The sequence below is a fragment of the Pygocentrus nattereri genome, chromosome 21 (assembly GCF_015220715.1).
Source record: "Pygocentrus nattereri isolate fPygNat1 chromosome 21, fPygNat1.pri, whole genome shotgun sequence".
NCBI lineage: Eukaryota > Metazoa > Chordata > Actinopteri > Characiformes > Serrasalmidae > Pygocentrus > Pygocentrus nattereri.
The window spans coordinates 5,935,581-5,960,731 of NC_051231.1; the positions used below are offsets into that span (position 1 = coordinate 5,935,581).

Genomic DNA, 25,151 nt, shown 5'->3' on the forward strand with positions numbered 1-25,151 from the left:
TTTCCACGTGCATGTTTACCTCTTTGAATTTACAGCTTTATGCAGACACACATGAAAAACAACAAAAAAATCTAAATCATAAACTGTGGATTTATGATGGGTTGGCCCTTCCACTGACATCATGCTTTTGGCTTCGTGTTCGGAGTCTAAAGAGCTGAGCAGCGCGGCTGATTCGACTGCATGCGCCTGTTGAAAAAACTCATCTGTTCATTGATTGTGTGAGATGGTCACAAACATTGTCGTGCACCCTCACCTTCCTATAGTGAGCCATTGTAGCCGCACGCTCCTCCGCCTGCTGCCCTGTGACCTGGCATGATGGTTGTAATGACAGTCGTTCTTGTCATTATCAGGCAGAGCGGACGTTGAGACTGGGGTGTGAGTGACTACAGCTCAGCCTTACGGAGCAGGCGTCCAAAAGCGGAAGAAACGGGCCAAACCCCTTTATCGGTTTGGCGGCGTGCAGGAGATCAGGAAGACACATTGTGAACAGTGACTAAGCTGGACTGTCCTGAGCTCTTTCATATGAGGTGTGCTTACAAGCTTGGTAAAATGTGCAGGGGATGCTTTCCCAGTGGCCACTAGGGGGCAGACCTTCATGCTTCTCATTTGGAACAACACAAAATGTCGAACTCTTCTGTGCGCCGAGATCACCGAGGGCAAGTTTTTCCAAAGTTTTGCGGTTGGGTTTTGCCTCCTGGCCTGGGTTCAGCCCTGACACCCAGCGGTTCAAAGGCTGTTTCAGGAATTTAAAGGGAAATTCCACAGATTTTTTTTAAAGTTCCTGCATAATTCAGTCATTGGAATGTAAGTCCTTCACAGTGATTGATGTAAAATGGACTTGCACAGTGACTTGGACTTCTCTACAGTGGTGGTGATAGGAACCAGGGGTTGCAATGTCTGCAGTGTTTTGTTTACCACCCAAATTAGTAAACACATCTTCTGACCTAACATGTCATGTTGGCAATGAGAAAACAGTGGTAAGTGGTGGTTTATGTTTTTCTTCCTGTACTATTTTTCCCTACAGTGCCCTTCAAGGCTTTTAAAAAGGGGTCATCCCAAAGATCCCAGGGTCCACGTTCCCCGGGCCTTTTATTTTGTCTTTGAAATGTCATGGCCCTGTGTTTCCTCTTCCTAAATTTAGAGACCTCAATGACCCTCCAATTAATTCTTTAACATGGCCCCATCATCTCCCTCTTTGGGGAATCCCGGGATACCATCTAAAGTTTGTTACTTAATTCGGTCCCACTTTATATTAAGGGTCCCAAATAACTGTGTAGTTATATGTGAACAACTTATGCAACAACAGTGTAACTACTAATGTTTTAGTCACTGTTACAGGTGGATTACAGTTGTTCTATAGGTACAGTGCAATTCAGAGTGGTAATTATAGAATGACAATTAATGTGATGTGATTAGTTACCTTGAATATTCCACAGTAATAATGTAAAATAATGTAATACGTAAAAAAAACCTGATCTGGTGTATCAAAAAGATATCCTTCTGTAATTACAAGGGGCAAAATATACATGTGTAATTACACAGGCTGTACTGCTGTTATCCACCTGTAACACTGATTAAATCATCAGTAGTTACAGTGCTGTTAAATAGGCTATTGATGTGTAACTACACAGTTATTAGAGACACGTAATATAAAGTGGGACCCTTAATTCTTCTAACTTAGCAAGCTAAGGGCTACAGAAAAGCAGCAACTAAAGAGGGCAGAGCACCCCACTGAAACCAGACAAAGCCATTCGTAATGTTTATGCTACACTTCGACTTCTCAAACATAGTTTTGTTAAGCTAACTAGCTCTCTGAAGCACAGAGCATTCCCATTTTTCCAAAAATTCAGCTTCTAAGCTCCCTGTATGACCTTTGATGACCCCATGATGTGATCAAAGGCTACCATGCCCTTGAGGAGCCTTTCATGAGTTCCCTTAATGGGTCATATAAAGAGATAACCACTGGGCTCCAGGAACATACGACCCTGTGCACGTAAATACATATATACCTATACAGATGCATTTTAAGGTAAAACATCCTCACATAACTTTGCATTGTATACACAATCATTTTCAGCTTTTAAAGACGCAACACCCTTCAAACATCTGGTTCCTGTCACTACAGCTGTGAATAAGTCGGGCTCAGTAAGTTTCATCTAAATTGGCGTATTCAAGCACTCGGATTGGCTGTTTACATCCTAATGATTTAATTAGGTAGGAATTTTGTGAAAGTGGTGGAATTTCGCTTTAAGCCATTCTGTAAAGCAAAAACTGATCAGTGACGTTTTGATCGACTGTCCCCAGGAAACATTCAACCCAAACAAATGAATAAAGCTTATAAACCCAGTAACATTTTCTCCATTCTGGTTGTGCAGTCTATATAAGCATGTTACACTGGAAAACAAGGCATTACTGCACCTGTGTGGACTCCGGGGCTGGCAAATAAGGGAAATGATCGAAGAATTACATTTTTCCCATAACCTGGATATTGGTTGAGTAATTTTATGTTGCACCTGGAGAAACAAGTAGTTTTAACATAAACCCAAGATACAGGATTTGAACAAGGCACACTGATTTTGTGACACCTCCACTAGGGGGCACTGTGGCAGTAGAAAAGGAGTCCATGCCCTTGAAATACGGAGATGCTGACAGCATAAAATTTGCTTGCACACAGAAGATGCCAAAAAATTTAATTCAGACCAATTTTCATCTTCTAGTGTGTCAGCTTGCCTGTTTACAAGACTCAAAGTCATGACTGACCAGCACTGCAAAACTACACCCCAGTCAGCTGGAGAATAAATGACACAACACCCGTTTAAAAAGACAAGATTGATTTTATTTATACTCCTGAACCAGAATATACAAAGCAGTGGTCAAAAGCAACCAAAACACATCATAAAAAAAGAATCGCTTAGAGGACTGAGAACACCAGTGCCAGCATGTTGTTCTGATATAGGCTGTTTCGATTCTGCACTCCCCCATACAAAACAAACCGATCAAACAAAAAACCGAAACTGTACATAAGGATATGAAAAGGTACAATCCTTCTGGAATGCATATGGAACAAAAGACCAAAAACGCTAAGGTTTAAGAGGGGTTAATTAACATGACATAAGCCAGTCAAAAAAAAGGACAAGCCATCTTTTTTCTTTTCAACTAGGCGCAGTAACGAGACCCTTTCATTTATGTATGCCATCTGTTGTGTTGACAGATCAGCGGAGCAAGGGATTAACTACTAGCAGCACAAACGGTCGGGATTAAACGTTGTCCATTAGCCCCTGCTTAAAACTTTATCTTTGGTCTTAAGTGAATCAGAGTTATCACCCATGTAAATGTCGGAACATGAAGAGAAAGGGTACAGCGGCTTGTGAGTGTGTATCTGCTGGTCAAAAACCACAGTAGAATATGTGCTTGCAAACTTACGGTTAAGTTTTTTGTTTTATATAAAAGGGTCCTAAAAATGTTACTCCTACACCAATAAATAACATTTTACAAAAAAAGGGAAAGGGGCATGATGTTATAGGCTTCAGTGCAATAGAATATCTTGTGGTGGGTTGGGGTCGGGGTGCAACACAACGTCTGTAAAATATACACAGAAGCACAAACTCTACTAGGTCAGTTTGACCACACAGACAGAGCTACCGTGGTGGATAGCAAAGGCTTTAGGCTTTCACTTCAGCTTCTGTGGACTCGCCGTTCTCCTCTGTCTTCTGTTTCTTTGTTTCAACCGACTCCTGCAGACACGAGACAAGGGAATCGGTAAGACAAACGTGTCAGGACCGACTAGTGATGTGGCTTCTCACAGCGATCATGACTGAGAAGAGTGTTTTTAAAACAAACCCACCTCCTCCTCTGCTGGACGTTTCACTGCCTGCCCATCTGCTTCCTCTTCAGCAGCCTTCTCTTCACCCTCCCCCTCTGGAGCTGGTCCACAATACCAGAGTTTCACTTTGTGATTTTAATTTACTCACCATCTTTACTTGATATTCAACAGTGATTAAGACAAAACGGCAATAACTCAGAGTTCATTGCTTACCCTCCTCAGCTTCCTTGTCCTCTTTGCTGGTTTCTTCATGAGAAGCACCATTAGTCTGAAGAGGGGAGAAACTTTGCCATAAATGTCAAGTTTCATGTTCAGAATGAAATACTGTTTGTCTAAGAGGGGGAGACAGTTTTGGTCTAAATGCCCAGTTTCAGGTTTAGATTAAAAAGAAAAGCACGAAAGGGGTTTTTAATCAGTATTTCACTCTGAGTCACTGTGTTAATGTACATGACCAACTGCGATTGCCATGTTGTTGTGGGAGGAGCACTAATGAAATTCCACGCTCCCCAGGACTTCATACCGCTTTGAGAAACAGCCAAGCAGCAGAGGCAAACATAGGCTCTGCCTTAGCTACATCTGTGGCAGTTCTCAAACCCAAACAAAAGAGCACAAGGGGGATGGGCCTCCTAACACCTGCAAGCCAGGGCCTAACGCTGCGGGCCCGCTGGGAAATACCCCCACGCTTTACTCACCGTTGTTCCATTGCCATTGGCAGGTGCGTCCCCACTACCGTTCTCCTTTGGGGCCTCCTCGACCTCCTCCACGGCTTCTTTCTTTTCCTTAAGGTCCTAAACACAAGAGAGGTGGTTAGAAGTGATGGAAAGAAAAATACACAACCCTTTTAAGTAAATGTTTATTACAAATGTATAAGGCAGTTATTGCTTCATTACGAATCTTTTTTTTCCTTTCTTCATTTCCTTTTTTTAGCTTTGAATTAGTTACTGAGTGGAAGTGTATTTCCTTCAGCCCCCCTCTCTCCACCCACAAGGAGCACGAACGTCATAACCACAGAGCCCACAAACGCTGGCTGAGCTGAGCTCAACTAAACAAAACGCCATGTGTAAGTGAGCCAACAGCGCGGCTCTTTAAAAACCGCCTGGCGACTCTTTTATTTCTCTTAAATTAAATTCTGCTTATCTGCCTTTTTCAACTGCTCCCTGAAATCCTCAAACACCTGAACCTGTTCTGGATTAAACTGACAAGATGACCTAAATCGTAAATTAACCGTTAAACGTCTAAAATGTTAGATATGCATCATTAAGCCGTGATAATCAACGAAGATTGCCTTTATTCCGCACCAAATTCAGCCGCGGCTCGACAGAGCGTGAGGCGCGTTCACGAGTCGGAGACAAAAAGAAAAGCGCGTGGCCGACGGGGAACAAAGCCGAGCGCGCGCGACCCGCTTTCCCGCCCTTTCAGCTGTAATTACAGCAAGGCTTTGGGAAAAAACATGAAAATTAACCAAATGAGGCGAAAATAAGTCGGTTATCTTAAGCTTTTACTCTAAATTTTACTTCCATCTCAAACCGTCGCTGTATAGAGCCAGAACGCAAAGATTCTTCCGCAAAAAAATGTATGGTTCAGGTAGGTTAACAAACGAACAATTAAAGAGTTTAATCTTTCTTTTACTGATGATAAAAGAGTGTATACAATAATAACCAGTAACGGCATAGCGCTAAAATAAGACGACAAAGGCAGTTCACTTAACGTTATCGCTACCACGCTGTTTAGCAAGCTAACGTTAGCTGGCTAACGTAAGCCAACATTTCTGACAGGATTTTCGGAGCGATCCTTCCCCAGCGGTCAAACAGTTTAGTCAGACACACCTATGTTAGACTTACAGTGTGTTTTCTTGCCATTTTAATCATGAACTCCACAACTATCCTGCAAATTCGCCGAGCGCGGTCTAATTTTACCCGAATGAAAAAACGCCCGTTAGTAGTGGTACTCCAGCCTTCGCTCTAACGAAGTTCAGCCAGCCACATTAACGTTAAGCTACATTCACCTTAACGTGAACGGCGACTTCTGTTATCTGACCCTTGCGAAAAACTTACCTTTGCGGTAATCTCTGGGGCAGTGGTTGTGTCTACAGCAGTGTCGGCCATGGCTGGTTAAATGCGGAGAGATAAAGGTGAAAATAATGTACAAAGTTGTCCTGAACAGGAGCCGCGCTCGGCAGGATGAGGACGGAGAGAGTGAATCAAAGCCGACTCAAACCTGCGAACTGAAAACCTTCGCGGTGACGCGGCAACCAGCTGTGCCGTTTGATTGGACAGCAGATCGTGCCTTCTTGGTGACGCAGCCGCTCTTTTCGGCATCGGATTGGACAGGAGGTCCTGTCCAAGACATCAAACGCCGTTATTGGAGAAGCTTCGCGCCTAGCCCCGCCTCCGACGCCCCGCCTACCCGAAAGCCGTTATCGTCGTTCTATTGGTGAAATACTTCAGGTCGGCATTGCCCGGTCTTTTAAACGCATGAGCTGAAGTCAAATACACGGTGGCTAAAGGCTTCAGATAAAAGTGAACCCAATTATTTGTGAAAGATTAGTGATTAACTATCGTGTTTCATGCATGTTGTGGTTTGTAGGTAGTATGTTGGGTAGATGTGTGTTTGCTAGCAGCTAAGTGGCTAAAACAGTGCACAGTAATAATAATAATAATAATAAAAAAACAGACTTTTTTCATTTAAAACTGTTTGGAAAATGTTCACGTAAAAACCTAACAGCATAAAATGAATGTTTTTGGTTCGGAACCTCGTAAGGGACCTCAGAAAAAAAAAGAACTGAAATGACTTTGGAAAATTTGATTCAGTCACCGCCTCTTTTGTCAGTCTTTGTCTCCTGCCCTTTAATAGGCTCGTGGGGAGGCTGTGGCACCTTGTCTGCACACATACGACCCAAACGGCTGCGGTGTCTTTGTTTACAGCCGCTGTTTCATTAGCATGTTGTGCGTAAAAGGCCATTGTGGCCCAGATGGAGACGCAGCGGGCAGCTGTTGTCTTCCCACTTTGACATGCTAACTCCCCCTCACCCACTCCACCAAAGGTCCATGCAGAAATCACGGCCTCTTTGATATCAGAACAGTTTGCAACGTCTTCATTGCTGGACCCGGTTCTGTGCCTGGAGCCAAAGCTGCCTACCTGTTGCACAGGGAGCACAGATCTGCTGGTCTGCCTGCCATCCCACCACGCTCCCTTCTCTTTGGACTTAGGTTTCCCCATACTGCTCCTAACCTGGAGCACAAACAAGTTGAGAGCACCTGTTTTATCAGGCCTTGGTGCAAGAAAGGAAGAGAAAATGACTTTAGATTTCCTTATCTTTCTTTCCATCCATTCAGACAGGGGTGTTTTAGGGTTTTCCGCTGGAAAAGAACAGGCTGTTGGCCTTATTTCGCTCTCATCAGATCTACTCTGGTGACAAAGCCCATTTGGTGGTCACAGATGGTGGGGAGTCACGGCACACTGTGTGAGGGGTCAAGTCGGAATAGTCGTTTTATCTGTCTGGATATTATCGTGATTGTGATCATTGTGATGCTAGTATCAGACGTGAATAACAGAAACTTGGACTGCATTTAAATGATAAAGCAAAAGCATCACAATACACCCACCCTTGACAGCTTAGATGTACATACAAGCATGTATATTTTTGAAAGTGTAAAATTTAAATGGACTTTAAAGTTTGCATGCAGACACTGACAAAGCATCTCAGTGAGTGGTAATTAAATCTAGAGATGGAAAGAACGGCACAAATATAATATCATGATACTTAAAGATATTTTTGCATCATTATACAGATTTCCTCTGGGGTGTTATAAGGTGGGACAGACACAACGCTACAGAAATGTAGTAAAATGAGAGTTGCGCAGTGATATGAGAATCATCTGGTTAAAGAGATGTTTAGATGTGACTAATATTTCAGACTATTATTTTATAACGTATCTATTTTTCCAGAAGAGAACATTTAGGCGACGCCGGGTTACTGTACTAAAACATCTACATGTTATTGATTTCACTGCATTTGTAACCCCCAACAAATGAATTTAATGTTTTTTCCATAATGTTAATCCCACGAGGTTTAATCTAAATTTTATAATTCACATTTTTTTATAAATTGGAAGATATAGGGATGTGTGTGAGTGCCTAAGTACTCATTTATACATTAGAGGTGTTCCTAAATTACTTTTCAGGTATATATTATATTCCATCACGAGAAGGAAAAAATATACAGGCTAACCGTTTATGGAAACCATGATTTTATGTTCAAACAGTTCGCTGCTTGAAACACGGTTGTCTTTTTGGGACACGTTGCTGAGACGGTGTTGTTAAGGTCGCGACCAAGAAGGCAGATCATGCCATGATTGGCTCTGGCGTGGCTTTTTCACCAGCTAGATGAGATAGTGTTAGCTAGATCCATAAACAGTGAAAATATATTTCTCTGATGAACTGGTTGGGTAGTGTAGTGGGTAACACTTCTGCCTTCTGCGCTGTAGACTGGGGCTCAATCCCCGCCTGGGTCAGCACCCTACACTATACCAATAAGAGTCCTTGGGCAAGAATCCTAACACCACCTTCGCCTACCTGTGTAAAAAAACAAAGATAAAATTGTAAGTTGCTCTGGATAAGAACGTCAGCCAAAAGCTGTAAATGTAAAACTAACATGTTGTTCATTGAGGAGAAAAGAAAACTTCTATCCACGATTTTCCTTTGTTTGTCGTTGGCAACCAATTGTGTATGGATTACCTTCAATGTTAAAGAGATTTATCATTAGCCAGTTATTAAATTGTGTAGGTTTCTAGTGTTGCTAAGTTTCACTTTTTGGATACAAGAAGACAACGGTTGTGTCGTGGTGGCATCATAGGCAAGAATGTTTAACAAGAACTGTAAATGGTGTCACCCAGTCTGTTCCTCATGCATTAAACTCATCCCAAGTCTGGGTTGATGACATGAAACTCAAGCCAGATGTCACATATGTTGCCATTATAAACTGCCTTGGTTATTCTGAAGGTGTAGATGACAAGGAGCTGAGAAATGATAAAAGCACAGAAGCTTATAATGATCTACACAGCGATAAAACTCCAAGAGTTCAGTGTTACAACTGCGAACGGTTCACATTTCTTAAAGCTGAGGTACAGCCAGGCCAGTCCGTCAGGAAACCTAACTACTCGGCATGGGTTAAGGTTCAAAACCTTGGTGTAGTAGAGACAGCAGGATGGTTTTGCATTGCTGGTCCGGGCAGATCTTGTAGCCACGTCGCTGCTGTCTTGTGGAAGGTAGGTTAGGGATTTTAAATGAAACTAGAATACATAGCTGGCTAAGATGCATTTACTCTGAGAAACCTAACTGGTTATGCTGCCGCAGTAGCCGTAATGGTTTATTAGTTTAGCAATGTAGTGTTTCACAGGCCGACTAAAATACCATCAAGTGTGCATTCTTCATTCGCTTTGTTCCTCAGAATCTCTCTCTTATGCATTTATTATGTTTTATCACAAAATGGAAGGAGCAAACATGAATATTTCACGTTTTTTTAATTCAGTGCCGCTAACCAAGCTCTTTTGGCCTCGTCTTCCTTGGACACTTACATTCTGATCTGTGCTTGCCTTTGTGTTCGTACCATTCATTTTCCAACATCGTTTTAAGCTTTCGAGAGCTGTTATGACACTCTCTGACATAACATTCCTGTGCTTTTGAGGCAGTTCGATAGCATCTTCATTACTCTCGGTGAAAAGCGTACGCAGAAGTTTAGCCCATTCTAGAGGACCTGTTGTGACGTCATGGCAACTGCCATTGAGAATAGAAAAAAACCATGGATTAGACGAGAAGTCTCCATCAGCATCCAATATACCGGTTAGCTCATTGGCTCATCTGAAGAGGCAGCCACCATTGGACATCTGATACGAAAACCTACCAATTTCTCTCAGCTAATTAAAAAAAATATTGTCAAATACATTCTTCTTTATACTTGCTTAATCTTTGTGCTAGTGTTTTTTCAGCTTCTGGACAATAATGCTATCACGTAAAAAAGTAGACCTCTTAAAAGAAGTAGTTACCTCTTAATTGTCTTTTTTTCTCTTGGTTTTTTGCTTTTTTTACCCTGACATTAAAGGAATACCCGTTCACTAACTCTAATGGATACTTAAGCATGAAAGTTAGTCAGAGTTCACATGGATATTGCGGCACAATTCTCATTTCCCCAATAAAAACTGTGAGTACAGTGACAGCACTATATCCAGGTAAGCATGGTCAATTATGGTCTGATGGATTCATAGCACTGGCATTCCAACTTAAGCAATGGCTGACCAAAACCTCTACCCTGCTTGGGAACCTTATCAAAAACCTTTTTCACAAAACTTGCAACACAAAACTTTCACCAACATTCTCTCCCCTGCTTAAAAACATATTGTTAACATGATAAATGATGTCACGTTAAGGTTTTCTGAGTATACTGAGTGGTAATTTATCATGATAACGATGTCAAGATGATCACATCCAACCAAGCGGAAATAATTCTGACCAGTTGAACGTTAATTGTAATGTAAATATTTACACCAATTAGCAAAACCACATGATTTCCAGTTCTCCTATATGTGAGTTTTGTAGTAAGCAAAAATATTTTAAATAATGTATTGGGTAATATACAACATATCGCTGTTGTTGGAAGAAAACCTCGTACCTCCAAAATAGTAACTTTACAGGAGAAGGAAAAAAACTACTTTTAATGTAAGTCAATGGAACCAGACTTTTTTCCAAGTCATTTTGGGCTGTTTCTTTTAGTCCATTTATCATAATATTTACACACAATTTAAAGGGTAACAGGTCTTTTCAAATGATGTCAAAAACTACAAGGTTTTGATCTGACAACAGTGATATGTATTTTAACAACTGTTTTCTTTATTCTCAGTGAATTTTTGACAGAAAATTGCGATGACTCTTTTAAATGGCTTTAGATTATGTCAAAATGTTTGTGAAAAGATTTAGATTTTTTTGTTGGACAGATTCCGACAAGAATAGAAATGTGTACACACTTATGGGCAGATAGCCAAAAAGCATGCAACTAAAGCTGTGGTCATCTTACCGTGTAATTTCTATCAGGGTTTGAGATGACCAGTTAAAAAAGACTTTCTATGCAGTTTGGGGGTAAAGATGTAAGCAAAGTCATTCAGAATGCTTTGATGTGAAATGCCACTCATAGATGATGTGAATAATTAAGCAATAGAACACGAGAGGGGGTGTGTTATCGCGAAATAACACTTCTCAACCAATCAGCTTGCGTGGATCTACCTATTGTATAACACTGATTATCTCATAACAGTGGTGCATGCCAGGGTCTGGGATAAATTAGATGGAAACAGTTGGTTCTCATAATTGACATGTTGGATGTGGAAGAAAAGGGCAGGCGTGAAGACCTGAGAAACATGACCAGGGTCAAATTGCTATGACCAGGGCATCTCTAATATGGCATGGCTTGTGGGGTTCTCCCGGTCATCAGTGTTAGGTAAGACGAGGGACAAACCATGAACTGGCGACAGGGTGTTGGGCACCCAAGGTTTGTCAGTGCATGAGGGCAGTGAAGGCTATTGCAACTGGTCTGAATCGCCGGGACGGCTACTGTGACACAGAACTTTTTAATGACGGTTACAGGAGGAGAGTGTCACGACACAGTGCCTCACACTCTGCTTTGTATAGGGCAGCATAGGCATGCGGACTGGTCAGAGTGCCCATGTTAATCCGTGTCCACTGTCGAAGGCGCCTACAAGAGGCAAGAGTGTCCGACCTCGGAGCAAGAAGAAGAAGGAAGAGGAAAAGGTCACCTAGTCTGATGAGCCCATCGTGTGGACGGCCAGGTGCATGTGTGCCATTAACCTGGGGAAGTGGTGGCACCAGGATGCACTGCTGGATGTGGTGGAACACCAGGTCCGATCCTCGACGGCTCCACCTTGCTACTTAGGAATTAAAGGATCTGCTGCCAAGCACCAGATACCACAGGGCACCTGAAGAGGTCTTGTAGAGTCCGTGCCTCGATGGTCTGGAGCTGTTTTGGCAGCATGCGCCGGTCCAATGACATATTATGCATATGATATAATGTTTTGGCTCAATGCTGTATAAAGCTCATGAGGAGACCAGTGACCAGATGTTTCATTGCACATTCACTGAAAACAATGCTTGTGATTAAAATTGTTCAAAAGTCATGTTCCTGCTGTCCTTTCCAGAGAGGATGCCAAAACGGTCACAAATCTTCCAAAGGAAAGAATATAATTACGGTCAGTAGGAGACTGAGTAAGGTTGTAATTACACACGGAGATGAAAGCGCTTAATGTGGGTGCAACTGAAGAGCCCCACACTCTGTGACTGGACACAAATCTTCATATAGAGAGGACAGCATTTAAGACTATAGAAAAGAGATGCATTGAATCAGCTATAAAGCCTGGCGTTCCTCTCAAGCTAGTGGAGCACACTCTGTATACAGAAAGGCTCTTTGATTTCAGAAATGGAGACCATGTGTAGAGCACGGCATGCTGAGGCAGCGGTCTGCAGTAAGAAGGGGCGCACTCTGTCTGCTGTACAGATCCAGACAAGTAGCAGTCAGTCTTATGAAGAAAAAGCAAAGCCCAGGTCCAAGCATTACTCATTCTGTGCGACTGGAAAATGGGAGCAATGGGAGAGAAGGCTTTGTTAGGTCATTTCCTGTAGTGCTTTTCCCTGTGGTATACCCACAGCCTGCCTACTAGCTCGATTAGTTTCCATGGATACTGGATCACGTCCAAAAATTGCCTGCTGGTCTTTAGTGGTTTGTTTTTTTTTTCTTTCTTTCTTTTCTTTTTTTTTTTTTTGATGAGGTTGGAATTGAGAATAAGTGGGTTTGCTGAGGCAGGGATGGGAAGGAGAAAATGGATCCATTTATTTCTATAAGCCAATGATTTTCATTCATGCGACATGGCTGAGAACTGTGCGCCCGTTTCACACAGAGGTATTTTTAGCCTTTTTGAGGTGTTGGCTGTGGGATTTTGTTCTGGATGCTATTGCAGCTCCACAATTAGAACACTCCCAGATAGATCTGCCAAATAACCGCCTATTACCTATTTTCTTGGTGACTAATTAGGGTGGTATTGCGTAAGTATAGAGTAATAACTAATTTACAAATTACCATTTAAAACTAAGGGTGGCAAAGTGGTAGATTTTCCAAAATACTGACATAGCTCAATCATTAAGATGTAAACAAAGCCATTCAGAGCGTTTGTGATGTGACATGGTGCATCATAGAGGAATTACCGCCTGCTGACTTCTTTACAACATGAACTAGGTGTCACGGTGTTTATGATACATATAGCCATTTTATTTATTTTATTAAACAACTAGCAAACGTACACGTGTCTAATGTGTTTTTATGCTTCATTTTAATAATAGTGTTGTGGCAAATCTGAAAAAATGTGTTTTCTTTGGAAATTATTTTGCCTTATAACACCTTGCACTTACATGTTCCCCCTCAATAGAGCAAAATATAAGTTTTAGGTCAAAAACATATCTCAAAGCTGTCATAAATCAATGTCTCAGGCATCAGACAATATCATAACCACATCATATAAAAACCTCCTGTGAGTCTTTGGACGTCTGGTTCCTATCGGTTAATGCTTTGAATGAATAATGATGCATCATAATGAGTTAATTGGGAAAAAATGTTGACAAATTAGTGGAATTTATCTTTAACCCACAGAAGAGTAATTATTTTCATTTTGCTGTACTACCATATTTAACCACATAGTAATGTAATCCCATTTATGTTCAGTTACACTCCTTACGTTCTATATTATTAGGTTCGAGTCTGCACTTCAGAAGGATGCATCTAATGGGGCAGTCGTGGGCTGGAGGTCAGGCAGCCATGCGACCGGAAGGTTGCCAGTTCAATTCCCTGAGCCGACAACACGTGACTGAGGTACCCCCAACTGCTCCCTGGGCACTGTAGATAGGGCTGCCCACCACTCCTGGCAAGTGTGCTCACTGCCCCTAGAGTGTGTCTACACTAGTGTGTATGTGGGTTTCACTGCACAGATGGGTTAAATGCAGAGGTGAAATTTCCCCGTTGTGGGACTAATAAGGGTTACTTCATCACTTAATGTAGCAAATATGGCAACTCCAATGGCAAATTATTATATGGTTGAATAATTGCACTGCATCAGAAATGTGTACATCAAAGACTTCAAAGAAGGTGCAGCAGCGCTGAGTAGTAGTAGTAGTAGCATGTCTGCTGAAGATCTCCGCTGGATCACTGCCACCTCCTAGACAATTACTTTTGATGTGGTTAATGCACGTCTGCAAGCAAATCCATAATGATGTCTGAATTAAGTAGAAATTCACTGTGTCATTTAGTAGATTGGGTGTGAGGTTGGGTTAGATGCGTATGAAAAAACAAGAAAGTGGTGCAAGTCTCTGCATCTTGCTTCGTTGAGTTTCTCTGGCCATTTAAACTGCTTTGCAAAAAAATTCATTCTGAGGTGTATTTAAAATGGCTCTTCTGTTTTCTCCCAGTTCCACAGCTATGACGCCACCTATCAGGACCGTCACCTGGAAACTGAGGCTAAAATGGGCCTAATTATGTCTCTGCTTGTTGATTTCAGATGACTGGCAGGGTCAAAGAGGCTAGAGACAAGGATCTTCTCTAGGCAACCAAATGACCCCCTGGATCCTCACTAACTGAGCCCTCAGTTTAGCCTCGTACTTCCAGAGTAACCATGGAACCCGTCTGATCAGACATTAAGTCTGTAACTTTGGTCAGTCAGGAGTGTAATTCGCAATTACACCTGGAAGTTGAGACAAAAGGTTGAAACCTGACACGCGGAATGCTGGTGCTTCAGGCTAGAAAGGGGAGGGGTTGAGGGGTCAGGATTTGGAGGGAATGGGGTCACAATAATTGGAAAAACCAGAGGCGGTCTTCTGTGGGGCAACTGTGTTCTTTTGTTTGGAGCAGCAGTGTCCTACGCCCTGTGGATGGTTTTCTCATGGCCCCTGTGTAACATGAACGCACACTACACTGGAACCCAATGTATTACACTCCAAAGGAAATTATTATGATTTTTTTGTTTGGGTGCATATCAGGAAATCCACTCATATGCTTTGTAAACATAAACCTGACGGATGACGGTGTCGTTGTAATGAATCAGTGATGTCAAAGGCCACACTTTGTTCACACAAAGGTTTTGCTGAACCACATTGTCCAGTTACAAAATGACTAAAATCAGTTCAGTTGGAACTGCAGCAGATGAACAGTCCAGAACAGCCTAGCGTTTGCACACGTTGTGTAGGGACCAGACATTTTTAACCCCATTTCAAAACCATTTTCGGAATATATCTAAAAATAATTTAATATTTGCAACTAGCTATTAATTGTTCAGTTGATTTACTGATTTACCTTTGTGTTATAGGTGCGTTTTTTCCCCCTTAAACACAAATTTCTTCCATATTTAGTCATATCCAATTCCACCTGCTAGCTAGGTGACCCTCTTACTAGGGATGTACATTCCAACAACGATTTACACTGTAAATTACAGCACTTGAGGCCACAATTTGAAAACATGTTTTAATACTCAAAAATAGCTGATGGAAAATAGCTTTTCGTGGTGGTTGAGTAATGGAAGCTGCCTCTTCAGATGAGCTGGTGAGCTAAACCGGTTCAGTGTGGGATGGATGATGCTTCAACATGTTAGGTGGTCAGGAAAGAAAATGTGATTTTACTATGTAAAAACTGATTCTTCGAACAGTTAACCAAGGACTCAAGTGCTCTTAGCCATCCTTACTCCCTATCAAATGATGCTACCAAGCTGGGAGAGTGAAAGCTATAGACATGCACATAGATGCCGCATTCGCATTGGTGCATCAATGTTGCCGCCACATTTGTCCAGGTAACTTGTATTAACCCTCAGAAGACTGGACAGGAAAAAGGATGCCATCTCGTGTAGCTTGGGGCTGCACAAACAGTCACAAGTAAGATTATAATGCCATTATAATGTTATGCTAGGAGCTAACCAGTTGGCCACCATCATCAACATTATCAATAACACTTGTTAGCTATGAAAGCTGAGACCTTATAAGAAATCATATCATAAATTATTTTTCATTCCGTTTTTATGACAAGCTGCTCGAGTTGGTTGAGCGACCATTATAGTGTAGATCTGACTGTAGTTAGCTGGCTATCTAACTTTCTCACACTTTTAAAGTTTTCCTAAAGAGAAAGAGTTGAGGAGGCAGTGGGATGTAGCTTTAAGAAAGGAGTTTTTTTCATCAATGAATCAATTATTAGTACTTAAACGTGCACTATTTCAGTCTTTCCAGTATTTTGTAGAACTGTGTTCTGACCAGGAGCACAAGAATCGCTAAAATGATGAGGGCGCAGACAGAAAAATGAAGCGGAGGAATGGCAAACATTCATTTTCTGTTCCACCTTAAATGGCACTACAGTTACGTTTGTACCATTAAGGTAACAGCTGCATCATTTAAGGTGGAACGGAAAAGTAGAATAGGAAGCCACTTTCAGCCTCGCTCCACAATTATTAACCAGGCAAAACAAGCCAAATCCATGCTTGACAAAGTTTTTACAATTGCTTATGACAATGATTTTCTACCATGTTAGTAATTCAGTTCGTGTGAGTCTAACATTGATACACACTCCTCTTCAGCATTGAACAGCGATTTGAACTGCAGACAAACTTTTAGTACTCCATATAGATCATTAACCCTTCAATATAAATATGACTCATTAGAATGGGTTGAGAAAAGTAAACATTATAAGAGTGCTATTTATCCAGAAATACCACGGCTTACTTGTAATTGTTTATAGGCCAGTGTTGCCTGGACCAATATGCCAGGTGTTTTGACGTATCACAGCAACAGGTCGAAGCGGCCAGTGTGGCATCCATATATATGTATATGGTGAAAGCTAGTAGGTGCTTCCTTGAGAAGCGCCATCACATCTTTTAGAACTTAGCTAACATACTGTCTTTGGAAAGCTCAACAGGTTTGTTGGAGACCACTAAGGGTGAATCATCCTACCACTCAACAGAGAGTGAGGCCAGTTTAGATGCCTGTGGCATTATCAGGGATTGATCTCCCACTTAAACAGCCTAGACTACACAAATTTGTAATCTTTTTGTTTGATATAATAATAAAATACATATTATATTTGCTTAGCTGTAGTCATACACTTAACGTATGTTAAGTTCTATGACCCACGTGCCAAACACAAGGCCACAAGGACACAATCCTCTCCGGCCTGCAGAAGTATTTTAATTTTCTATTAATATTAGCCTGTTTTACAGTGCGCTGCACTACAGTCCCCAGCATGCACTGCAACGTAATGTGCGCTCAGACTCTCCTACCCCAGCAGCAATCTACAGGACAGCGGTTACGCCTCAGTTCACAATTCTACACAATTCCACACCAGTCATATCACCAAACACACCGACTGCAGTTCAGCCAGTATAAACACCTAACGTTAGCTTAGCAGCTCAGATATAGAGCCCAGGAATTAATGAACTTGCAGCAAAGAAACGATGCCTGATATCTAGCTCATGAGCTCCCGGGGACATTTAAACTTTGAATATTTCAAGTATTGTAATAGTTCAAGGTCTACTACAAGTGCCTGTATTTGACTCTTGAAGTTTTTGCATGTTTTGAATGAACAACGGTCAGTTTGGTTTAAAGCTAAATATTACTTAGAAATGAGATAAAAACACTGGTCTGATTTTTAGCTGCTGAGTTTGACACCCCTGGATGTAGTTCAGCAAAAACGATTAGATAATCCAGTCTGTTTCACTTTTAATTCCAAACTACATGTCGTCTGCGGGTAACTGGGCAAATGAACACTAAAGCAAATTCAGGCGTATATCTGGGTAACCATGCCAATCCCTACTGTTGTCCTAGGTAGTAAAACTCTGCTTCCGTTCAGTGCAGTGCAGCGCAGCAATCTCCTGCAGGTCAATCTCCAGTGCTTCCTGTCTAAACACAGACATCCTAATAGAAGGTGAGGTGGGTGGAATTCAGCCTCTCAGTCCCTTTACCCAACATTCATGCTCACTGAAGCATGTTACATAATACGGGTGTGGATTAGTATTCAAGTCATTTTTCCTCACTGTTTTTCAACTAAAAGAGTCTGGTGTGCAGTGTAAACACGGTTAAACATTTAAAATGTACCTCAGTTCATGCAGTCCATGTATGGTCACTAAGCTGCAAAAATAGCCTGTTTTGAAGGGACTGTTTCTGTGATGTCACACAAATATCCATCTATTCGTCCTACAGCAGTTTAGCCCTACCCATTCACACTGAAGATATAAAAAAATGTTCCACTAGTTTTTGAATGCTGCACAATAGAAGGCAGTTCATGTACATATACCAGTCTTAAAGGTACAGTAATGAAAACAGCCTGTTTAATCCTGAGAGATATACAGAAGTTGCAAACTGGTGATGTAAAGATGAATGATGGCTTTTGGTACATAGAACTACAGAAATACAGAGTGTCCCAAAAAACCTGACATCATTTTATAGTCTAATAACAGCCAATTCTCCCTCAAATGATCTCAAATTGGAACAAAATGTGTAAAAACTAACCAAGTTTAATTTTTAGTTTTTTTTTCAGTGGAAGAGCGGCGTTCACCAGACATGAAAAGGCATTTTGTGTGTTAGAATATGCTCAAACACAGTCAAACAAGAGTGTGCAGTGTGCATGTTCGTGAAAATTCTACAAAAATGCACCAACTGGAAAGCAGATTTGGACACGGCCCAAAAAATTCAAAGAGGAATGCTGTGTGTGCAGCGCAGAGGGATCTGGATGACCACCAGTATCGGAAGATATCGTCAATCAGGTTCGATAAACATTTGTGCGGGGCAGGAGTTGGACTACCGTCGTGTCACAGGCGGTGAAAAATCGACATGCCTCTGAATTCCTTGTTTGATTTTTGATAAGTAAATCGTGTATTGATCAACATGAAGCCTGTTTAATTTACTTTGCCTAGGAGGTGAGGAAACCAGCCTTGTGATCAGAAGGTCGCCGGTTTGATCCCCTGGGCTGACAGTACGTAACTGAAGTGCCCTTGAGCAAGACACCTAACCCTCAGCTGCTCTCCAGTCGCTGTGGATAGGGCTGCCCACCACTCCAGGCAAGTGTGCTCACTGCACCCTAGTGTGTGTTCACTAGCGTGCACATATGTAGGTGTTTCACTGCACGGATGGGTTAAATGTGGAGGTCTAATTCCTCTGTGTGCAAAACACAGCAGGCTGATGGTTCTGAATTCAATACTCAGAGATTAACATCTCAAATGATGTCAGTTTTTTGGGGACACCCTGTGTGGCTTTAAAATGGACTAGAGGAAGACAACTACAAATACAATATATGCTTTTTTTTACCAATTAAAGTCACATCAAGTGAAGTGAAAATCATTTATACACATAAGAGACATAACAAAAAGGCCAGAGTCATAAGCTAAAGAGAAACGGTGGGTCTTAAAAGACGTTTTAAGAGTGGGAGGAAAGGTTTGCTTGTGAAGCTCATGGAGAACTTTACTCTCAACCTCTGGCTTTCTGGTGGAAATTTCCATTGATTCAGAGAGAGGAGGGTCTTCTGAGCAGTTTCCTCCCACCAAGCTTCCCCTTACCTGCACTCGCCGCCGCTAAGCCCATGTCTGACTTCAGTTTTTTTCTTTTTTTCTTCTCATTCTTTCTTTCTTTCTTTCTTTCTTTTTTTCAACAGCGTCACAGCTTGGCTAATGATCTAAGTTTCCAAGCAGCTACTTTTACATACGACTCTGCTGTCTGCAGGTTGTAGCCTGCACTCGGCTTAAATTAGGGTTCTTTCAATTCCAGAGGTGCTGCAGGAACATGTAGAGTCACATTTACAGTGCTGAGTGTAAAACATAGCATCGTGAAGCTGTTCTTCAGAATTCATTGCCTCTAACACAGCTGCACCCCTTGATCGTTCAAGCCCTCGTCTATGAGGAGACTGCCACAGCGTCAGTTGTTCGCAGTCTGTGGGGAGGTTTACTGCACAAGGGGATCAGGGGGATTGCCTAATAATCCAGATGGCAAATTAGCATTTTTTTCTCTTCTGCTCCAGCTGACGTTTTCCCTTTTGGATTGCATCTGAAGTTGATTCAGCCCACCAAAGCAACCAGTTTTAGCCCTAGAGCTGCTTTTGGTTACATGCACGCCAATTTGATTTAACTTGTACTGTGATAGGTTTAAGGTTTAAGGCCGGTATATATAGCATTAAACTTCGTTCACGGTCCAGAGCAGTCTCTGCTGCATAAACTGGAAAAGTTCCAATTTTTCAAACTTTCTGGTAACTCAAAGGCTGAGATGAGAAGTCGTCCAGAGTGGTTTGGAGTGAAATCTTTCAATGTAGAGACTTTTATTCTATTTACTATCCAAAAACCACCACTCATGCTCACTGAAGCATGTTACATAATACTTAAGGGTATGGATTAGTATTCAAGTCATTTTTCCTCACGCTTTTCAAGTAAAGAGTCTGATGTGTTGTGTAAACACTGTTAAATGTTCAAAGTGTACCTCCATATATCGTCACTACGCTGCAAAAATAGCCTGTTTTGAAGACACTGTTTCTGTGATGTCTCGCAAATATCCACCTATTGGGCCTACATGTTATTTACTACCCAAAACCATCATGTGAACCTACACACACCCTCTACCTTTTCTATATACAGCTCCACCAACCATGGATTTAAAACAATACATGTTTTATATGTAACCGTTTCATATAATAAAAAGCTTTTAGAGGCGTTAAACTCCTCCGACGTCTGGTTCCTATCACCGCCACTGTGAAGAATTCTGACCCTGTATGTTCCTTTAGAGGTGAGCATTTCACACCAAACCACTCTGAATGACTTCATATCTTCATGATTTAATTATCCTGAAAGTTTTAACAATCCAGTGATATTATTTCGGAGGATTTGTACTTTACTGGAGTATTACGGAAATTGAATACTTGTATTTTACCCAACTGCATTTCCAAGAGAAACATTTTACTCCCTACATTTTCAGTTAGACCTTCAAAATGCATGGACGACCAATCAAATCTATATATTTATTTATTTTTAAAATGAATTTATTTGCCCACAGCTGTGCTAATTGCATCTTTGTGCAAGAAACAGTGCTGCTTATTAGTTGCAACAGCACACAGGAGTTGGAGTGCAGTGTGTTTCCGCTGGGTGGAGACCGAGTGAGGCATGGTGCAGCTGTGTAATGTGATCATTATTGTGAATTAGTGAATTTGACTTTTACAATCATAACAGTTAAGACTATGTAGTGGCAGTGTGTGATCAGCTAGTGGCAGACTTTAGTTAATGTAAAGTAATGGTTCAGTTAAAATCCATTACACCAGGTGTAATCAATCAGCCACGATGTCCAAATTTCACTTCTTTAGTTTTGAACTGGAGCTATGACGCTAATGTTGCTAACAAAGACTAGAAATCAATAGTCACCCAAAGGAAGGCATTTTGAGTGTTGTGCTGATTTCTGGCTCCTCTACAGGGTCCAGTTCTTCGCTCTTCATATTCACGCATGTCATACAGGCATATAGACACATTGCTGTGAATCTTCAATTTTCAAACTGAAGATACATGTTTATGAATGGAAACAACAAAAAAATCACTCCTAGGTTTGCGTGATGTACGTGAACGTTACGCTCAACGTATGTTCTCTAAAATATCTGCCCACTGCATTTAGCTAGACAGTGAAGCTTGGTTGTTATAGTTCACAATGATCCATACTGTGTCCTCAACCACTTCAACAAGTCGGCGTGACCTAAACAAAGACCTGGATGTGGTTTGAGAGAAGTTTTGCAGATGTATTTACAGAAAAGTTTTGGGTGACTATTGGCTTACAGGGTTTGTTAGCAACATAGGCTTCATAAAGAGCAGTCAGGCCTTTACTTTTATAAACTCTTTTAAAACTTTTTAAAATGGCACTTTATGAAAGGCCCATCTGAGGATAAGGGTTTCTATAAGCGTACAGCTATACGTTACGATATACGACATCGGGACTTTTAAGTGACCTGTTTGTAATCACCACTGCAGACAGTCTGAGATATCAACATCTTGATGAGGGGATATTGAAGCATCAAATGGGACAAAGATATCTGACATGAAGTGTGTGTGCTGAGATACAGCCAGCCTAGGCCTATTGTAGCGCTTCAACAAAGAGCCATCTGCCTAGTAAGTGGAGCTAAGACAAGAGAGAGAGAGAGAGAGAGAGAGAGAGAGAGAGAGAGAGAGTGAGTGAGAGAGCGAGAGAGCGAGAGAGCGAGACGCAGGGGACCCGCTGGGGGAGGGAGAGAATGAGGGGCATTTTCAGAGCCATAGTCCATTAAGAGGTTTCTGGGTGTGTGATGAGGTAACCGTGTGTGGTCAAAGGCAAACCAAATGAAGGACACAAAATGAAGGCCTATGCATGGTTAGCAAAATGAAGAGCTCTTGAAAATCTTTCAAGTGCATATTTCCTGTATATGCCTTGATGAAAATAACTAAAAGCTTGCAGGGTTTCAGTTAACTGTTTCCTTTCCAGGTGCTGACCACATCTACACACTGTGTATACATGCGTATTAGTTTGCTGAGGACTGCCAGTCGTTTAGTTTGTCCTCAAAATCCATCTGTTTCTCGTGTTTAGTGTTTACAGCTGCAGTACTACAAGGTGTCAAGATTTTCAGAGGAATGGGAAATCATTTTCAGAAATGAATGTAAGCAAGTCATTACCCAATAAAACTCCACAATAACCTCCTTTTGCCTTGTGTTGCCATACGGCAACAGTGAATTTTTGCTATTTTTTGCTGTGAACTACGTGAGCATATGTTTTCAGTTCTTTCGGACAACTGACAACTTTGCGTGTATCATGGTATACTTTTATCTGATCATATTCCTTCCTTCCTACCACATGGTGAAATCTAGCATCTGAAGCACTTTTAAGTGTGTGTATCACTGAATAATTCTACACAACAACTTTTGGAAGGCAAATCTATTACAGTTACATTTTAGAAATTAATCTAGTTTAGATGCTATGTGTTTTACAAAAAATGCTAAAGATGAAATTGTTGGAGCACTTTATTGAAGTCAATGAATTTATCAACATAATTTTTTCATTCCTTCTGAATTCCAAACACACACACACACACACACACACACACACACACACACACACATATATATACACACTATACTGCCAAAGTTATTCACTTACCCAATCAAGTCATTGAATTGAGGTGTTCCAATCACTTCCATGGCCACAGGTGTATAAAGCCGAGCCCCTAGGCCTGCAGACTGCTTCTACAGACATTAGTGAAAGAATGGGTCACTCTCAGGAGCTCAGTGAATTCCAGCGTGGTACCGTGATCGGACGCCACCTGGGCAGCAAGTCCAGTCGTGAAATTTCCTCACTACTAAATATTCCACAGCCAACTGTCAGTTGGATTATAACAAAGTGGAAGTGATTGGGAACGACAGCAACTCAGCCACAAAGTGGGAGGCCACGTAAAATGACAGAGTGGGGTCAGCGGATGCTGAAGCGCCTAATGTGCAGAGGTCACCAACTTTCTGCAGAGTCAATCACTACAGACCTCCAAACTTCACGTGGCCTTCAGATCAGCTCAAGAACAGCATAGAGAGCTTCGGGAACGGGTTTCCATGGCTGAGCAGCTGCACCCAAGCCTTACATCACCAAGTGCAATGCAAAGCATCGAATGCAGTGGTGTAAAGCGCTGCCACGGGACTCTAGAGCAGTGGAGATGCATTCTCTGGAGTGACCAATCATGCTTCTCCATCTGTCAATCTGATGGACGAGTCTGGGTTTGGTGGTTGCCAGGAGACGGTACTTGTCTGACTGCATTGTGCCAAGTGTAAAGTTTGGTGGAGGGGGGATCATGGTGTGGGGTTGTTTTTCAGGAGTTTGGCTCGGCCCCTTAGTCCCAGTGAAAGTAACTCTTAATGCTTCAGCACCAAGAGATTCTGGACAATTTCATGCTCCCAACTTTGTGGGAACGGTTTGGGGACGGTCCCATCCTGTTCCAACATGACTGCGCACCAGTGCACAAAGCAGGTCCATAAAGACATGGATGAGCCAGTTTGGTGTGGAAGAACTTGACTGGCCTGCACAGAGTCCTCACCTCAACCCCATAGAACACCTTTGGGATGAATTAGAGTGGAGACTGTGAGCCAGGCCTTCTCGTCCAACATCAGTGTCTGACCTCACAAATGCGCTTCTGGAAGAACGGTCAGAAATTCCCATAAACACACTCCTAACCCTTGTGGAAAGCCTTCCCAGAATAGTTGAAGCTATTATAGCTGCAAAGGGTGGGCCGACATCATATTAAATTTCATAATTCATGTGGTTAAGAGCTAATTATCACAAACCTAACATCTTACAAACAACATGTAAAATGTAGCGTCCTAACCTTTATCTGGAAAAAACCCAAATCTCAGACTGAACAAAAGTAGAAATCTGAAAATTGTACTACTTTGAAAGATAAAATCATATACAAATTATTTTACTATTATTTTTTGCTAATTTTTGTTTCCTTTTCCAAAGTCACTTTTTTTAAAGTTGGCTTTGTCAAAACAAGCTTGTCAAGACTTTGAGAATAATGTGAGGTTTTGATTGAGATTTGTGCAAATAGGTCAGCAATTTTGAGGTTTATGGTTTGAGGTTTATGGGAAGGTTTTGGAAAAACTGGGGATAAAAAAAATCAAGCAATCAGAAAAAACTGTATTACCTCGCCAGTGAATAGGCTGAGAACATCTGTGAGGTTCTGTGCGGCGCTATGAGAGTGTAATGCATGACTGCCTAGCAACAGCAGCTCTCTCTGCTGGGTGAAAAACAGCTGAACTGCTCTTACTACCATCTAGTGGTGTGAGGACAGCTGGGAGCCTTCAGGAAAGATTCACTTGTTGAGGGGAAGTTTGTCAAAGTTTTGACTTCAGACTTTAAAGAAGCGCCCAAGTAAGATCAGAAGCTGCCACGATGGTGAAAAGAACAAAGAACAGCAGATCAATCATACATGAGAAAATCAATGAAAACGAATACTCAGCTCTGATACGCTGTATCTCTGAAAGTATCCAGATACGCTTTCAGATTAGTGAAATCAGCTACTTTAAGGTGAATCTATTGCTGTATTTCTATAGAAAACTTAGCAGCCTACGGTCATCATGTCCAATGCTGAGCATTCGCTAGACGGGTATAAAACCCCCCAGCACTGAGCTGTGAAGCAGTGGAACTGCTTTTCTTCATCCAATATCTCTGAGATGAGTTGGAGTGTCCAGAACTGACCAGTACCTGACCTCACTAATGC

The 25,151-nt window shown here is 41.7% G+C and overlaps 2 protein-coding genes across 3 annotated transcripts in view; one reads left to right on the forward strand and one right to left on the reverse strand.

The window, feature by feature from the left end:
- slc45a1 (solute carrier family 45 member 1) overlaps nt 1-2,357 on the forward strand; it is a 28,909-nt gene extending 26,552 nt beyond the window's left edge. For both annotated transcript variants that reach the window (XM_017683636.2, XM_017683638.2), the window contains exon 10: nt 351-2,357. In XM_017683636.2, coding sequence (XP_017539125.1) covers nt 351-383 — 33 coding nt within the window. In that variant the 3' untranslated portion in view covers nt 384-2,357. The remainder of the gene's footprint in view (nt 1-350) is intronic.
- Nucleotides 2,358-2,814: 457 nt separating this feature from the next.
- Nucleotides 2,815-6,039, reverse strand: si:ch211-222l21.1 (prothymosin alpha). The gene is made up of 5 exons (XM_017683648.2): nt 5,878-6,039; nt 4,516-4,611; nt 4,037-4,091; nt 3,845-3,924; nt 2,815-3,734 (listed from the first exon to the last, which is right to left on the reverse strand). Exons 1-5 carry the CDS (start codon nt 5,926-5,928, stop codon nt 3,663-3,665), a joined length of 354 nt encoding a protein of 117 aa, XP_017539137.1. The 5' UTR covers nt 5,929-6,039; the 3' UTR covers nt 2,815-3,662.
- Between the last annotated feature and the right edge of the window lie 19,112 nt (nt 6,040-25,151).

Coding starts and splice junctions, on each gene's coding strand:
- si:ch211-222l21.1 (XM_017683648.2), bottom strand. CDS start 5,928: ATGGCCGACACTGCTGTAGACACAACCACTGCCCCAGAGATTACCGCA. Junction 4,612..5,877: donor CCCCAGAGATTACCGCAAAG/GTAAGTTTTTCG, acceptor TCTTGTGTTTAG/GACCTTAAGGAAAAGAAAGA. Junction 3,925..4,036: donor GGACAAGGAAGCTGAGGAGG/GTAAGCAATGAA, acceptor ATTGTGGACCAG/CTCCAGAGGGGGAGGGTGAA.